Genomic DNA, 19,102 nt, shown 5'->3' with positions numbered 1-19,102 from the left:
AACCTTCTGGCCCAAATGTTTCAAATCAGCGTCATAACATTGTGGCTCTACAACAGGCTGATTCATTTTCTTGAACTACCTCTATAACTCTTGAACTGTAGGTTGAACAGTCCAAAAATCTGTACACAATTATCTCTGAAGTCATGTTAACAGCATGTATTAGTCAGATTATAACTGTGTTTTGTGTCCAATTTTTGATTAATTCCTTCTATTTTTGAATATTTGTTGTGGCTCTTTCAGAGCGGGAACTCTGGGGGGAGGGAGGGGTATAAATCTCAACTATTTTTGTATGCTACTTTTGACTCATAATGTGACTTGAAAAATTAATACAAAAACTTTGATAAAAAAAGAAAAACTCCATTCAAATTGGTTACTATTGGCTTCAAAAGTGTGCATGAGGGGGGCCCTTTAGCAAAAAAATAAATGCCACAAATTGTAATCAAACCTTTAGGGGCGATTCCCAAATTAGAATTATATGTTGAAGGGCCTCTATAGTATAGAGCACACCTCACCACTTGAACTTTTGCCATAGGGGCCATCACAAATGCGATCTTGTCGCACCGTATGTCAGTACACGGCTGCACCCTACTGACGGCTGCACCCACCCACGACTGCCTAGCTGGGTAGGCAACCTGGCCTGGTGGGGATTTGAGCACAGTTTTCTAGTTTTTCCTCCTTTTTATTGTTGTGACTTGAGAGATGTTGTATTCAACTGCCTTCTGCCTCTCTCTCTATATTTCAGGTATTTTTCACCTGCGGGTTCCAGAAACGGCGTTGGTGGGTTCTGCAGTCGGCCGCATACGAGCCCACGATCTGGACGCTGGGATGAACGCAGAGGTGGAATATTCTATCGTTCCGGGAGATGAGGGGAACATGTTTGACGTGACCTCCAACGGCCACAGCCAGGAGGGGGTCATCGTCTTGAAAAAGGTACTGTGCGTTGCAAAATTGTCAACACATGCAAAACAGACACATTACAGTATGTGCAGCACATGGACATCCTTGGCCTGTTGGGTTGTCATAATGTATTTAGTTAGTAGTCTTGTCCTGTTGGGTTGTCATAATGTATTTAGTTAGTGTAGTCATTCTGTTGGGTTGTCATAATGTATTTAGTTAGTGTAGTCATTCTGTTGGGTTGTCATAATGTATTTAGTTAGTGTAGTCATTCTGTTGGGTTGTCATAATGTATTTAGTTAGTGTAGTCATTCGGTTGGGTTGTCATAATGTATTTAGTTAGTGTAGTCATTCTGTTGGGTTGTCATAATGTATTTAGTTAGTGTAGTCATTCTGTTGGATTGTCATAATGTATTTAGTTAGTGTAGTCATTCTGTTGGGTTGTCATAATGTATTTAGTTAGTGTAGTCATTCTGTTGGGTTGTCATAATGTATTTAGTTAGTGTAGTCATTCGGTTGGGTTGTCATAATGTATTTAGTTAGTGTAGTCATTCTGTTGGGTTGTCATAATGTATTTAGTTAGTGTAGTCATTCTGTTGGATTGTCATAATGTATTTAGTTAGTGTAGTCATTCTGTTGGGTTGTCATAATGTATTTAGTTAGTGTAGTCGCACATGTTGGGTTGTCATAATGTATTTAGTTAGTGTAGTCGCACATGTTGGGTTGTCATAATGTATTTAGTTAGTGTAGTCGCACATGCAATAATATCCCTTCTTGCTAGTTGACAGTATAGGGACACCATCGTCCAATCCATCAAATATTCGCTCCACCCCCAAACTATTTTCATTGGTTGACATCTGCTTGCTGCGTTGCACCTGTTCCTTGAATACAGCTATTTTGATTGTCAGAAGTATTATGAAGAAATGTGGAACGTCCACATATCAAAGTAGTGGACGGACAACACAGTAGCTTGCTGCACCATCTTTGCTCCTGACTTATGGTACTTAACTTCATATTTGTAGCATGTATTTCAGGATTGTTCAAACCGCCGATAAACGGTATAATGGGACCCTTACTTAATATTCATAGCCTATTTCTGTATGTCAGTATAGTTAAAACTGGCCGTCATCAGACGGTACAGCGAGTGAGACCCTCCGCGTTACTTCATATTTATATTTCAGGGTGGTTCAGAGAGTCAAACAGTACAGTGAAACTTTAAAAAAGAGTTACCCAGTCACTTTAAAAAAGACTACAAGTACTGCAGCACTCATAAGGTCTGGACATTGATTTCATTAAAGCGGTGGTGACCCATTAAAACGACAAAAACGTCTGTGTCATTTTATTTTTGTGTTTGCTATTAAAAAATGATATTGAGCTTACTTGAAAACGTAATTTAGAAGAATCTGCCTCAGGTCTTATAATGCATTATTATATTACAGGGTGACTCCTGACTCCCCGTAATGCGATAAAACACGCAGGTGCACTTATTTTAGTTTGAATTGCTGAAGTAACTATATTTTCATATTTTTTTGTTGTGCACCGGAGCACTTGGACTTCCCTTAGTGAGTGTAGTGAGACTGTCCTAGACAGCGGTTGCTTTTACTGAAGGAAGAGATCTCACATTTAAAGGGATGCCTGTTTTTGCGTGTCTGTGCATGCATGCGTATGGAGGAGATATCTGAAGGAGACCATTGTGGACGCGTCACATTGTAGCTTCAAATAGCGTATACATCTGTTTCCTGTCCTCTCTCATTAGTTATTTATTAGTTAATTTAATTAAGTATTGATTCATGCTGCGTCACGATGCAATGGCCGACATTACATGTGAGGAGAACGGATTCGTTGCCAGTCTGCATTGAGCTTTGGTTCTTTAGTATTGACTTCCTTTGTGTTTGGTTTGATGTCTCTCCTGCCATGGGCGCTCCTCACTAGGTTATCAGTAATGCATTTAACATATTGTTGCTGGCGGGCAGAAACCTTGTAAGTAGTACAAATTGCAGATCTAGCTCACAACACGTCGGTTTGAGGCACGTTGTGAGCTTATAGATCGCCTATTTTTGCTATTTAATGGTTAGTTAAACCAATAAAGTTTGTGACAAAATTACAACTACATTGGATGGATCCATTGGAACACAGGTTTTTCTTTTCAATTTTCCTGAAATATTCCTGAAACATTTTTGGCCATATGAGGTTTCCAGCCAAACGGCGGCTATATAAAAAGACTGCCTCACAGCCAAAACGTGGCTGTTCAATACAAAGTTAGTCCCTCTGTGCTTCCGTGTTGTTGACACCTTTGAAACGTGCTGCAGATCATGCAGAATTTAGAATTGGTTCTAATTTGGCAACAGCTGGAGATGTCTCCACTGTACGTCGTGTACGAGTACACAAGAGTAAAAGTATTAGTTTTTCTAACAGTGTAGCAGTAATAATATAAGAGCAATAACAACAAGTTGAGTATTAAGTGGCTGATTGAACCAAGGCATTGTTTCACATTGGTCAGATCCAGCCTCTGGAGTATAGTCGCCTACTCTTCATTCGTCGATTCTGTCCACACCCTAGCCATGATTGGCTGTGCTTCTGAGTCCTCATCTATAAAGCCTTGACAGTGTGGGGACTATAGCAGTCAAAACAACAGAGACTCAATCCCTCATGTCCTCCAGCCTGTGTAACCTTTTGTTTGCTTAGTTCTTTAGTTTTGCTTTTGATTAACCTTGAGTATTCCAATTCTGCTTACTTTTTGACTTTGTTCATATTTAATTAGTTTAGCATTGATCCTTAATTTAGTATGATATTCCAATACCTTAACTGTTCTTTCTTTACCTACTTAAAGTTGTATTCATTCATTCATTGTTTCCACTTAAGTATTCACCATGTAGGGTGTTCGGTATCTTTTTGTTTGGTTATCCAATTCTTTGTTTATTCCTGTGTTTAATTAGTTTAGGTTAGTAGCATTTTTGTTTCAAAGTTAGCAAATGGATTATTTAAGACAACAGCAGTAGAAGGTGAAGAAAGGTCCTACCGGTCAGGTAAAAGGTGAAGAAAGGTCCTACCGGTCAGGTAGAAGGTGAAGAAAGGTCCTACCGGTCAGGTAGAAGGTGAAGAAAGGTCCTACCGGTCAGGTACTTCTAAATAGAAAGGTCCTACCGGTCAGGTAGAAGGTGAAGAAAGGTCCTACCGGTCAGGTACTTCTAAATAGAAAGGTCCTACCGGTCAGGTAGAAGGTGAAGAAAGGTCCTACCGGTCAGGTACTTCTAAATAGAAAGGTCCTACCGGTCAGGTAGAAGGTGAAGAAAGGTCCTACAGGTCAGGTACTTCTAAATAGAAAGGTCCTACCGGTCAGGTACTTCTAAATAGAAAGGTCCTACCGGTCAGGTAGAAGGTGAAGAAAGGTCCTACAGGTCAGGTAGGCCTACTTCTAAATAGAAAGGTCCTACCGGTCAGGTAGAAGGTGAAGAAAGGTCCTACCGGTCAGGTACTTCTAAATAGAAAGGTCCTACCGGTCAGGTAGAAGGTGAAGAAAGGTCCTACCGGTCAGGTACTTCTAAATAGTAAAGAGCCTTTTGTTCCCTTAGACGTAAAAGAGGTGTCAAGACATCTGACCATGAAAGCCCATTTGGTTGAGCAGCTTACACTCTATAAAGTTACTATTTTTAGAGAGAACCGCAATCTTACTAGTTTTACAGTTAATGATATCCAATTAATATGGCTTTCTTTAAGACACAACAAGGTAAAGAAAGGCCCTACAGTTCATGTACTTCTAAATAGTATATCTGTGTATGTGTATTCTGTGCTGTATATAATGTCATGTGTCTACATTTTGTTTTCATATGTTTGTGTGTACTGTGTATGCAAAGTTGTGTGTGTGTGTGTGTGTGTGTGTGTGTGTGTGTGTGTGTGTGTGTGTGTGTGTGTGTGTGTGTGTGTGTGTGTGTGTGTGTGTGTGTGAGAGAGAGTTTTGTGTTAGTAATTATTTTCATTCTTTCTCTGACGCTAGCTGTTAGCATAAATGAAGTTAACCTATGCCACCATCCATGTCCCCCCCCCCCCCCCCCCCCCCCCCAATACACACACTCAATACACAGTATTATTAGCACATTAACACAACACAGGGTTTACCTCTCGCCAGAAACGTTTACATATCGGGAGCGACGTGGTACAAAGTCACAAATTACATCCGAACTTTGTATGGCTGAAGATCCACCAAGGACAGCACTCCAACATTCCGACTTATGGAGGTTTGAAAACCCTGCTCTTAACCGATGTAAACAGAGATCAGATTTAACGTCCCATAGCTGGTGGTGACGGAGGCATTGCATAGCAACCGGAACAATGTTATAACGTGCTGTGGGGCTCAACCATTATATACACAGAGTATACGTTGGGGTCTGTCCTAGCAAATAACGTTTCTTCAAAAAATTGCTAAATACCACGCACAAAAATGTAGTATTGATACAATCGATTTTTTGCATCGCAAAACGATTCGATACAGATTATTTGCATTGCAAAACGATACGATATAAATACATAGTCAATGTTGTCATTTCAATTTACTTCGATTCTTGAAATTGAAATCGATTTTTCGATGCAGTTACTATATCGTTACACCCCTAGTACGTATATATATGGACATAGACGTGTTGAGGAGTGCTACAGTTAAGTGTACTCTATGTGTCTATCTGCCTGTGGGTGTGCATGTGTGCGTGCATATGCACGTGTGTATAGGCTAGTAGTTGTAGGCAGACGTGTATCCAGGCCTGTTGTGTCAGTCATTCATAACCTGATTCCCTGGCGGGGGATTTGCTTTTCACGCTGACGGCTGTCGTTGAACAGCTTGACTGCCTGGGGGAGTAGCTGCTGCTTAGCCTACTGCCCCTTATAGTCTTGTGGATGCCATGTGCATCTGGGACGTCTGTGGTTGAAGCCACCATGTATGTCCTGCATAGAGGAAAGCTCTGATGGCTATCCTTCTGTAGTTGTTTGCGGTTGAGAGCAGTGTGGTTCGCATACAAATGGACATAAACCCTCGTCATGTGAGCACAGGTCATCTGGCGGTGCCAGATGCCATACAAACAAATCGTATGATGAGAACTGTTCTTTATAGAGCTGCTTCAGCTTGGAATATGCTCCCACATAAATGTTTGACACAGCCGGAAGTAGACTTACTCAAACATAAATTAATGAGTTTGTTATATGTATTTAGTGAATACTCTGTATTTGTATACTTGTATTTTATTGGCAATTGTTTTAACTTATTGTTTTAGTTATATATAGCACCATTTCAGCAGATGTGACTTTTATGCCTTGGAATGTGTTCTGCACAATTTCAACTCTAATTATCTGACTCCAGGAAGACTAACAACCTCTTTGTGGAAGTTAATGGGGATCCTAACAGAGATGAAAGAATACAAGGCACGTACAGACGGTGGGTCCCTTGCCAAACCTCTTCAGTCACCTGAGGTGAAAGAGGTGTTGCTGTGCCTTCTGACGTCGTCACTGTAGAGGGGGGCATGCTCTGCTCTTTCCGGCATCCTGTAGTCCACAAACACCTCCTTGGTCTTGTTGATGTTGAGAGACAGGTTGTTGTCCTGACTCATTGTGTCAGGTTAGGTTTATGTCACTCCTGGAGTCTGTCTCATCGTCGTATGTATAACAAAACAATGCATCCTTCCTGAATGGCTCGGATCAATCCACTATTTACAGAATCATTGATACAATCCAACGGCCGCCAGTGTTGAATGGCCAACAATCGCACCAATTTCTTTAATACATTTACAACAATAATAATAATAATTGCATATACTGCCTTATATAATCTCTGTCAAATTAATACTGAATTCAAGCTGAATTCACATGTCTAATATATAACTTTATTTTCCTTGACATGACATGTTACCAACAGACATCCATCTTTCTGCCTAAAATGCCAGGAACGTATAGCTGCTTTGTCCTCTAACAAGAAGAGAGATAGCGTTGACTGTGTGTGTGTGTGTGTGTGTGTGTGTGTGTGTGTGTGTGTGTGTGTGTGTGTGTGTGTGTGTGTGTGTGTGTGTGTGTGTGTGTGTGTGTGTGTGTGTGTGTGTGTGTGTGTGTGTGTGTGTGTGTGTGTGTGTGTGCGCGCGCGCTGCATGACAAGATGAGGTGATATATTGCAACAGACTAAGCCTTTTACAGCATTTACGTTTCTGGAGCCCTCTCCCTACTAACTCGCTCTCTATTCTCAGAAGTGCCGTTGTCTGAGATCTACTCCCGTTAAAAGCTTTGGAACGAGCCAGGAGTGGGTCTCTCTGTGTAAATGGACACCAGGGAGGAGGTGTGAGGTTGTTTGCCGTTTGGAATTTAGGAAAAAGTGAAACATGACCTCCTTTTCTTTTTTTTCCCCCTAAAATGTCTCAACCCTGACTCCCTCCTCCTGGTCTTTCGACTTCTTTCTATTTTCATCTCCCTGCCCCCCCCCCCCCCCCCCCCTCTCCTCTCTCTCTCTCTCTCTCTCTCTCTCTCCACCCCCTCAACCATTAAATAGCACAGATCTTCCATCAGCAAGGTGTAATATAGTGTAAAAGTATAGAGCACCTGGGATTCCTGTCAAACAGCTGACAAAGATTGTGTGTGTGTGTGTGGACGTTGTAGATGTTGTGCATGCGTGCATGCATGCATGCATGCATGCGTGAGTAAGACAGGTTGTGGCTTCATGTGTGCAACCATGTGTGCGAGTGTTTGTGTGTGTACAAATGTGCATGTCAGTTTATAGTGTGCATTCATGCATGTGAATGTGTACAGCACACACACTGTGTGTGTGTGTGTGTGTGTGTGTGTGCGTGCGTGTGTGCGTGTGCGTGTGTGCGTCCGTGCGTGCGTGCGTGCGCGCGCGCGTGCGTGTGCGCAAACAGGTGTGTAGTAATTTTGAGAATCATCTCCTCAAATTGCTGCCAGAGGTTCAATCGCAAGGAGTGGTGGATGATTGGTCTCACTTACTGCTGCAGTGTGTGTCTGACTGTGTGTGGTGCGTGCGTGCGTGCGTGCGTGCGTGCGTGCGTGCGTGCTGATTGGGATCACTTACTGCTTGGCACATCTGCCGGCGGAGCGGCGCATTACCGTCCCCATCACACAGGGCAGCAGGGCAGATGCACCGTTATTGATTACACCTCACGAGCAGAGCGTACCAAATGGTACCATATGTACCTGGCACAGTAAAGTCCTCAGTGTAGCCTACTCTCTGAGTTACCAAATGGATACATGAACCACACCGAAGATTTAGCTGGCTAGTCTCCAATCATTGTTTTTTCTCTTCTTTTCTCTTTTTCTTCTACTGTCAACTGTTTGTCACCACTTGTTTCTTTCTTTTTTCTTTTCTTTAAATTTGAATAGAAACACCTTCATTTGATTGATTGATTTTGTCGGTGTGAATGTAAACAGCCATCCATCATTGCACGCCAAACTCATGAATGACTCACTGTTTGATATTGCTGTTATTGCATGGCTTTGGATCAAATCCTCTCTAGGGGAATAGTGTCCCGGACACCATATGGTGTGGCTGCTGTATCAGTACAAACAATATCAAATGCGTGCCGCAGCGCTGACAAAACCTACGCCAATTTCCTTGAGCAGTCACTGGTCACGGTAAGTGCATGTGCTGTGTTATGAAATGTAAATCCATAACAGTTGAGCTCGTCAAAAGCGTGACAGGCCGTCTCAACATTTTGAATGAGCAATGGGTCGAAATAATGAGCTGCAGGCCAGGGACTCACCGCCTCATGGTACTGTAGTATACTTCTGATCCAGTTTTGATGTGGAGCTCGATTTACGTTTACAAATGTATTGTGATTTTGTCTTCAACTTGATATCAAAGCTGTTACTCACAGGCTTTAACAACCAAACACAGCTTTAACAACCAAACACAGCTTTAACAACCAAAGAGAAAAACAAACAAAACAGATTATGGTCACTACTTTTCTCCCCACATTACTGTGTAACGGAATGATCTAATACAGGTCCTAAAGGATTGCTTTTCATAAAACGCATGAACCGCTAAAGTCAATTTCTCTAGTGCAAGACAATTTGACAGTTTTGTACCATTGCTTGATGCCTGGTTTGTCTGGGTTTTTCCAAAAGAGTGCAATTGTATGTTTAGCCTGGAGAAGAGAGAATGAAATCTCTCTTTTTTTTTACTGTTAACTTTGAAGTTATTAGGAAATGTACCCAAGATACAAAGTTGTATCTTGTCTGGGATAATATACCAAGTACTTCATGATCTCTGGGCATTGCCATGAACAGTGAAATAACGTACCTATCTCCACATTGCACATTACACATTGGTCTGGTACTAGACCTGTACGTGCCCGTCGGCCACCGGCCTACTTGAGAACGATGCAACTTGGGAACCTAATAATACCCGTTGTCAACTTGTCATAGCACCCATTTTAACTACAGTATCTGTCTGTGTCCCTTTTGTGCCCATACTGTATATGGAGATATATCTGTCTGTCTGCCTGTGCCTGTCAAACTGACTGTGAAAAGTGTACTGGTTAAGGAATCAATTTGCAGGTGTGGGGTTGCCATGGCAATCAATTGGCTGAGGCAGAGGCTCACTGCATGTGGCTTAGGCTTTGGCTGATTAGGCCCACTGGCAGAGCCTGAGCAGAGCCTTTTGGTTCTGGAGAACCGTGGGTCCGACCGACTCGATACCGGGCACTGCACTCCCTGCGGGGGTGTGAAACGCATGTGTCGAATGTGAAGTCGGTGGGGCAAACGGTTCTCGAGTTACGTACATTACAACCGTACAAACACAGACACGCACGCAGACACGCAGGCACGCAGAGACGTGGCGCATTTATAGTAGGATATTAGGATCAAAATGATTAAGTAGAGAAGGAGTAATATACGTTCGCATCAGCCATTTGTATTACTTGTATCTGATATTGATTGTCTGCGTTTGGGCTTTGACGCAAGCCCTCTCCCAATGTTCAACACTTATTTCTACACTTAGATCGTTACACCAGGCCAATCTTCCAGAAAGAGATTCAGCTTTATTGTCACATTACAAAGTGGGTAAAATGTGTATTTGTGCCTAGTTTGAGTTTCCATCATGTTATTTCTCCAAGAAAAGAAAGAAAGGGAAGAAGAGAGAGGGAAGGGGGGGGGGGGGGGGGGGAGATCAAGGCGGGAAAGAAGAAAGTTGAGCGCTTTTAACACAAAAAAGTACAAGTGAAGGGTTTCAGATATTTAGAAGCTTGTTTCACAAACGGCACACTCGTAGGTTCTCTCTGAGCTTATAATAGATAGATAATGCTGTACACTTTTTTTATGGTCACAGAGGAAACGTGGTTTGTGCCCCGGTCTATGTGTCAAAATGTTACTGAGCAATTCACCCCAAACGCTCTATGCTCACTTATATTATTCATACTTGTGTTACTTTACTGTTTTCAGGCAGAAGGTTCCCCTTCCATGACTTTTCCTAAATATTCGATTCAAATCATCTCTGAAACATTTTCTAAATATGATTTTAGGAATACTTTGTCTATTGGTTTTGGGTCATAATGACCCCTGCCACCCTTCCTCCCACTTCACACCTCCAGACAGCCAATTGTTCAAGTTAAAAGACAATGGCTCTACCCTGCCGGCGGGGAGCGTCTGGAGACAGTAGCCAATAACATCACAGGGGAAAAAAAGTATTTTTGACCTGAATTCAGTTTCTGCGGTAGGTGGCCTTACTTCAGTCATGCGAGTGTTAAGAAGCTTTACTTATTGTACTATACCTGTTAGTTTAATGGACTGAAATAACCTAACTAACTAGCTAGCTAACTAACGAACTGTTGACAGACAAGATTCCAGGCCTCATTAAAGAAATTAACAGATAATAGTTTATTTTCAGACACAAACTCTTCGCATCAGCACTTTCTCCTGCAAGATCTTTTTTCTTTCATTATCATAAGGTTGAACACAGACAAAGGACATGGGAAATGTAGGACATACATAAGTGAAAAATAGCCTGCACTATATTATTCATAGCACACTAGCACCGTAGAAAGAGAAATGCTTTGGCCAGTGACAAATCACTAAAGATGCTTACAGAGCAGGGAACCGAGGCCTCTCCAATGTGTACTGGAATTCCTGACACTTATAATTTATCGATGGAAAGCATGAGCGGATGAAATTTATCCTGCTATTTTTCATATATATAGAAATTATATGTATGCGCACCTTGAAAAATTACCCTGGGATCAAGCCGTGGATGAAAGGCTCGAGGTTTCTCTCATCCGTAATCCCACATCAAAATAGTTCCCTTTTAAAGGCATAATAAGTATGCACGCTTTTCTCTCCTCTCCTCTATTTCAACATAAAGGAGATCTTCTCTTCTTCCCGACTCTCTCCCCCCTTTTCACCTGTGACAGTGTACCCATCAAATAGGCTTAAGGGAAGATATGCTATTCATATAAACCATCTTTTATTTTATCCCTGGCTAACAGAAACAGAATTTCTGTTTCCCCTTTAAATCATACTGTGTGAAATGCATTTTATTTAGTCATTTTTTGGGACACCATTGTTATTATAGCATTTGTCTATACAGAATTACTGCTCAAAATGTGCGTTCCATGCGGGCGTCCGTCGCGTTTACTCCAGAGCTTAGCTCGACGGATGAACGTAAATTCCTGCAACGCAGAACACATTATCCAGGCCCTCAGCCACATGGCTGTACATTCCCATGAATCTACAGGGAGAGAGCCTTCATATAGTTTGTCTCATTATACACTAAGTGGAAGATGGGGTACAGTATGAGAGCATGCAGAAGTCATTTTTTTTTAAATAATACTCTTATTTGATACAGTACACCACTGCATGTGCAGTACAGTTGGGTGCCACCGATATTGTCCCTTATCATTTGACCCATTTAGGCCTGACCTCAAAATTTAAAAAATCCTTCTAAATCCTCTGTTTTCTGAAATAAATATTTTCACGATTTTTCAAAAATAGCAGACCTACAAGCTCGTAGCGCGCCACTCGGTGGCGCGCTATGAGCTTGTAGATCTGCTATTTTTCAATAGCTAAATTATAACATAATGTTTAAAACACCAAAAGGGGTTCCCGCCCAAAATGGGTTAACTGTCCTTTTGCGCAGATCACGCAAACCTCAGCAAAAAGAAAAGGACAATATCGATGGCCTCCAACTGTATATTCCTCGAGGAAATAACACTGTAACGTGTTGTAGTTGAATAGTTTTCTCTTCAAATGAAAAGACAAATAGAACCACACCATTCTAAATACACTGGGAACCGACTGGCCTCCTGCCCCACAGTGTATCAACCTTCATTATATTCAGGTCTGTGGAAAAAAACACTTTTCCTTTGAATCCTCCTTCAGCCTTCCTGAGGGACAACGATTCTGAGATAAGTCTGAGATATCCACTACTGTACTTCTTCTGTTCTGTATTCTGTAAGTTTGCCATATATTAGCTCAAAGGCAACCCAAAAGTCTTGAAAGATTAGCTCAAAAGTGGTTGAGAATTCAAACAAGACAAAATTCATCCATTGTGTGATACAGATATATCAAGATATTAAAGGTGGGGGGAAAGGCAGAACAACAAAGCAACCGCTTACAAGTTATGTTCAATGGAGGACAACGACATGAAACTGACACCCGACACTGCATGAAGAGCTACAAAAGCATAGTTTAACTCACTTAAACGCACCTTTTTTCCAGTGCTCCAATGATGCCGTGAAGCATCAATCAATTATTTGTTTTTGCTATCAGGTACTTCTCTGCTCTTTTTAACCAAAGCCTTTATATTTTTCTTGCTCGTCACTCACACATGCAGGGCCCATGAGGATGTCAACGAGCGCATTGAGCAACAGTTCATCAGTGACTGTGTAGCTGGCCACGATTGTACAGTTGGGTGCCACCGATATTGTCCCTTATCATTTGACCCATTTAGGCCTGACCTCAAAATTTAAAAAAATCCTTCTAAATCCTCCAGTTTTCTGAAATAAATATTTTCACGATTTTTCAAAAATAGCAGACCTACAAGCTCGTAGCGCGCCACTCGGTGGCGCGCTATGAGCTTGTAGATCTGCTATTTTTCAATAGCTAAATTATAACATAATGTTTAAAACACCAAAAGGGGTTCCCGCCCAAAATGGGTTAACTGTCCTTTTGCGCAGATCACGCAAACCTCAGCAAAAAGAAAAGGACAATATCGATGGCCTCCAACTGTAGCTGGTCACGATTGTAGCTTTTGTAGCTTACACACATCAGTGCAAAGTGCAACTCAGTTGTCATTTTCACATCAAGTGCTCCCATTGTATAATTGCCAACTGTACTTGGCTCATCTGTGTGACCAGCCCTGGTCTAGCTGGTGCAGCTTAAGATGCAACTTGCATTTAAATAACAATGTGACGGTGCAGGTGCAACTAATCTTAAAGGGAATGGGAGACTACATTTATGTTATATTATAGCCAAAACACATCCAATGACCCTAATTCAGGGTGCCATTAACTTACATCTCCTTTGCGTCTTGCTTTGCACCAAGAAACCCTGTTTAACGCTGTATAACTCATTCAATTGGAGCTGAACACACACTCAACAAATTTGCACCCTGTGCCATGTAGATTGTCTATGGCCCTTAGAATTCTAAACCCTCAAGAAATTGAGGTTGTATTGCCTTTTTTCTTTCAACTACTGCACTCTTCTCTAAGAGCACCTAAGATATTTGGTATTCCTCAAGCACTCCAGTTTCCCTTTTGTCTTCATAGTCTGTCTCACTCACTGGCTGCATTTGTTCTTTGTGTCGTCTGGTAATCCCCTCTCTCAGCACTTGGCATTTTGTTTAAATTACTTTCATAGTTAGTTACTTTATTGACACAAATGTATCAAACATTGGGTCCATTCATCGCACCATGCTATGGTGTGAGCAATCAATTTTTTAAATCCCTCTTCCTCTTTTTCTGTCAAACACCTTGCCTCCTTTCTCCTCTCTGTATTTTAAACACATCTCTGTCCCCAACTGACCTTAGCACGAAGTCTGGCTGTTGGTTCAAAGAACGCTCAATATGATCCAGGGAGAGCCTTCACTCCCATCTCTCTTTCACATCTCTTTCAACGCTCCACACGTCCCAGACTCTTCTCCCTTCTGGCTCCAAAACCATGGAATGAACTAGGGAATGAACTTCCCATTGCAATCAGAACTGCAGAATCATCCCAATCTTCCGCCGTAGTCTGAAAACTCACTTCTTCAGACTCCATCTTAGCCCGTAGCACTTGCCGTAGCACTTGCACTAGCCTCAACGACCTTACAGGCATATGCAAAGGGTAAACTTATGTAATGTAGATAGATGTAGACATGACATAGCACTCTATAGTAGGGTTTAATACCGGGATTCCGGGCTTCCCGGGTACAGAGCACGTCATTTCCCGCCGGGAAATGGCTTCGGGACCCGTCGTCCCGGAGGTTGTTTTTTTCTGGTCTGCAATACCGTCAGCCTGTTGATCAATCTCACACACACACACACACACACACACACACACACACACACACACACACACACACACACACACACACACACACACACACACACACACGCAGCACAATTGCGCAAATTAACCTCAGCTGCGTGGAGCTCAACTGATTTCATTCCACAGTGGCGAGGTGCACAAACTGATGCCTTTCATCATAACATTTAAATATTAAAACGGCGGAAGTAAACACACATGTTTGGCTCTGCGCTCTGGCACATTTAACTTTGCATTTGTTCAATATGTTGATAAGAGCATGGGATTGTCTGTGTGGGAAGGTTTTTGAAACATGGGGTTTCATGGATCATGTGCGCTGCGGCTGCTGCGGCCTCGTTATTAAACACTACATAATTAATGTTCATTGCATTAACATCAAGTTCCATATATGTCCACGTAATGTTACAGTACCTGGCTACAGGCTTATTTGGTTACAAACATGTTTAGTTGTAGCCTATACTCATCATTGTTTGTGTACCCGACCCGACGCACGTTACGCATTGAAACAAGCCATGGGTTTGAGAGTCTGATTGTAAACCGTAAACTTACAGTATTAGATATTTAATAGCCTATTTAAAGTAGTCACTTGTCACGACGATAGAGCTGTAGCTCTGTTTTGGAACACGAATAAGATGAATGAAAAAGGTTAACCTGTTGAACGGAGACACTACTGGGACATAACTCTGTTGGTGTTACTTCAGTGAAAACTAAATGGAGATATGCTTAATCAGACTCCTGTCCTGGAAATATAATGGAACCATGAGAAGGTTGGAACTTTGTTCAGCCAACGGAACGTGAGTAGTATATTGTGCCTTCCCTCTGAAACTGGCTGTGCATGGTGACTGTGAACAGCCGGGAATGTCGATGCAGTGCGCAATTGTCTTTGATTTGATTGATATTAAGATAAACGCAAAGAGCGGCGGAGCCTCGTCAATGTATTGTATGTAGCTATATAAATTCATTTTTTTTCCCAACGGGAATTCCCGGGAAAAGTTTGGCAAATTCCCGGGATTTAAAATGAGCCAAATTCGGGAAAATATTATACCCTACTCTATAGTTGTATGCTCATACTGTAGCTTCACTGTACAGATATTCTACTGTTAGACAGATGTTAGGTTCTTACCTTGCTTATGATTCTTGATGACTATTTCTATGTATTTGATGTATTGCCATGTGTTATTCTTGCTTACTATAAGTCGCTCTGCATTAAGAGCGTCTGCTAAATACCTACATTGTAAATTGTAAGGGCCTTAGATTCTGAGTTACCATGAGATGGAGACAGAAACAATATGCATGCATTGGAAGTAGAGATGTCCCGATACTGTATCGGTATCGGAAAAGTATCGGATCGGCCCTTATTTGGTCATATCGGTATCGGCGAATATGCCAGTCTAACCACCGATCCGACACTGCATGGGGTAAGGGGTTGACACTATGGCAGGAAAATAATGTGGAGTTTGCTTTGGAGTTGCCCAAACTGCAAGTGCACATTTGAGTGAGGAATCTGCTATAAACACACCACGAGATATATATAGCTAGATAGCTATAATCACTATTCCCGGTCGGTGGACTTCAAAATAAGATATTTTTTCTTTTTTATTATTCTAAATATTATTCTCTGGTATCGGTATTCGGTATCGGTATCGGCTAACACAAAAATTGTGGTATCGGGATCGGAAACGAAAAAAGTGTATCTGGACATCCCTAATTGGAAGTTATACAAAGTGTGATATATATAAAACAAAACATACTCATGTTGTTGTGTGTGAGAGAACACTCTTCATCCTTTCTTTCATCTCCAGACTGACTGCTGTGCTCACTGAAGGTAATGACCTCCTGCGTTGCAAGAGGATGTATTCCCTGTAATGTGTTCAGGGAAATGAGCACTAGGCCACAATGAGATTATAGTCCAGTGATCTGTGAATCTGTACAGTGTACCACATTATGCCTGCAGGGGGCATTAACCCATTCAGGCCTGACGTCGAAATTAAAAAAAAAAAAGTTTTCTAAATCATGACAATTTTCTGAAAGATTTTAGGCACATTTTAACGATTTTTCAAAAATAGCAGACCTACAAGTTCATAGCGCGCCACTCGGTGGCGCGCTATGAGCTTGTAGATCTGCTATTTTTCAATAGCTAAAGTATAACATAATGTTTAAAACACCAAAAGGGGTTCCCGCCCAACATGCCCCAAAACATTAACTAGATCAGTGGGCCCCCAAATATTTGGCACAACAATAAAGAAATAAATGAATAAACATGCCCTGAAAAATGCATGGGGCCCACCCATCTGACCACATAATACTGCATGGGGCCCACCCATCTGACCACATAATACTGCATGGGGCCCACCCATCTGACCACATAATACTGCAGCCAATGGCTTTCAATATGTTCAAGTGCATGGGACCTGGTCCAGAAAAGGTCGAGAACCACTGAAATAGATTCATGGAATTTAATAGAACAATAACACTTGGTTTAGGGTTGAAATGAAACAGACCATGTGAAACAACAGTGTCACAGCCCTGGCCACAGTCTGTGCCACACCCACTCATCCACTGCCCTGATGACTACCTGGGCCCACCTGTGTGTCTCACCTCACCTGCTCCCTAATGAACCTAGTCTATATATAGCCCTTGATGCTCTCATGTGGTTTTTAAGTTTATTCCTGCCTTGTGTATTCTTGCCTTGTAAGGTGTACCTGATTTCTACTTTGCCAAGTAAAGACTTTAAGTTATTCCTTGTGTCCTTGTGAGTTCTGCATTTTGGATCCTTACCTGGGATAGAAGCCTGACAAACAGACGTGCTTTCAGGGTTGTGAATCATTACAAATCTTATTTCCCGAGCCTACATCATAACATGTTGTTACTGCCAGCTGCTCCTTGTATTCTTCACTGCTAGTGACGTACTGTCAGATGGATGTAGAGTACCAAAGTCCTGACGTCGCTCCCACTACCCAGTGGTAGTGGTAGAGATGTCAGGACTTTGGCGTTACTTTTTGTATTGGAATTCCCATTAGCAAATCAAATCTTACTGTAGATGGCGTCTTAAGAACTGTGTACCAACTGTGTACCAAAAATAAACAAACCACCGTGGAGATTTTGTCAGTTATGTGACTGTGTCGTAAAATATTCAATGTTAGTTTAACACTCTTTTGGGTAAAATATTCAGTGTTGGTTTTAACACTCTTTTGGGTAAATTAACACAAATCATCAAACACAAAATATCCTGTGTAGTGTTTGTCTTGGATATGTGTTCCACAGTGCCCGGTAGGGTTGTCTTCTTGTGTTAACCTCCCAGGCTCCCACCTAAGTGCTTCTCAGTTTGGTTTTCACTTCAGCCTCGCGCAGAGCTTCTCAACCTATTCTCAGCTCATTTTGTTCTTACCTATCCTTAATTGGAGAAAGACGCATAAAACACTTCATAGTTTGTAGTTTCACTGTGGTTGTAGAAACACAGACTGCAGTAACAACATGTTATGATGTAGGCTCAGGAAATAAGATTTGTTGATGATTCACAACCCTGAAAGCACGTCTGTTTCACATGGTCTGTTTCATTTCAACCCTAAACCAAGTGTTATTGTTCTATTAAATTCCATGCAGCTGAACATACTGTATGGACACACACATTGGACTCCTCCAGTTTCTGAGAAAATGGTATTGATAATGATTAAGACTTTAGCAATGGTGCTATGAATAGAGATGTAAGCTAAAGTATATCAATAGGCCTACAGTACATGACAAGAGACCGTGCTGTGCTAAACATACTGTAGCGAATGGGAAGGAAACGACTGGAACCTAATTAATGGACTTGTCTGAAAGAGAGAAGTATATAATTACAGTAAATACAGTATGCATGCTGTTTATCCATATTGCTTATTTATGCACTCATCTATTTATGTACTGTACTGTACGTACGCACCCACGCACGCACGCACGCACGCACGCACGCACGCACGCACGCACGCACGCACGCACACACACACACACACACACACACACACACACACACACATTTCCTTTTCTTCTCTTTTCTGTACATCTGTTAGCATAACATACTGTAATTAATGAATCTATCATTTTACACTCTGGTGACAGCCAACAAATATGGTGCATATAACAGAATCATCAACTATACCATAAAACCATAAAAAGCAAAGCACTCATGTGAAAAAATGTAAAAAAGAAAACCTGTATTGAATTGGCTACTGCATGGCGAGAATAAGAATAATGAACCTACGCGTTGTGGCACACCGCCTTCATCAGGGTGACTAAACATGAATGTATTACAAACATGGCTTTTATAGGAAATGCCATCATGGGCTCATTAAAATACAAAATTGAGCAGGTATAAAGAGGCACAAACCCCCCATCGGCAGACACAATATACACTACAAACCACCATGAATAAACTATCAAACCACATTATATTGGTTTGAGCAAGTACTGTAAATAACAAACCTCACAAAACTGCCACGATGCCAAGGGCAGAATACAACAAAGAAAGACCTGGCCAGTCATCCCTACTGTCTTCTATTGTGTGCTATCCTCTTGTGATTGTGAAAGGCAGTAATGTTTCATTGGATGTATTCGGAAATGCCTGTTTCACTTACTGAGTGAACGTATTCAACAGCATCCCGGGGTTTCTGTAAGACTACAAACGCTCACAGCTAGCTAAACTATCCAGAGGAGTGCCCGCCCTAGAAGC

General features: G+C 41.7%; 1 protein-coding gene across 1 annotated transcript in view; it reads left to right on the top strand.

Annotated features, from left to right (window-relative positions):
• Window positions 1–19,102, top strand: part of LOC306943627 (cadherin-12-like) — a 99,159-nt gene that overhangs the window by 45,229 nt on the left and 34,828 nt on the right. The window contains exon 6 of the mRNA XM_079530059.1: window positions 743–930. Coding sequence (XP_079386185.1) covers window positions 743–930 — 188 coding nt within the window. The remainder of the gene's footprint in view (window positions 1–742; window positions 931–19,102) is intronic.

The sequence above is a fragment of the Electrona antarctica genome (genome assembly GCF_951216825.1).
Source record: "Electrona antarctica genome assembly, chromosome: 19".
In the NCBI taxonomy this organism is placed as follows: domain Eukaryota; kingdom Metazoa; phylum Chordata; class Actinopteri; order Myctophiformes; family Myctophidae; genus Electrona; species Electrona antarctica.
Note: the sequence above shows the minus strand (reverse complement) of the source record. Positions and strands in the feature narration are given on the sequence as shown.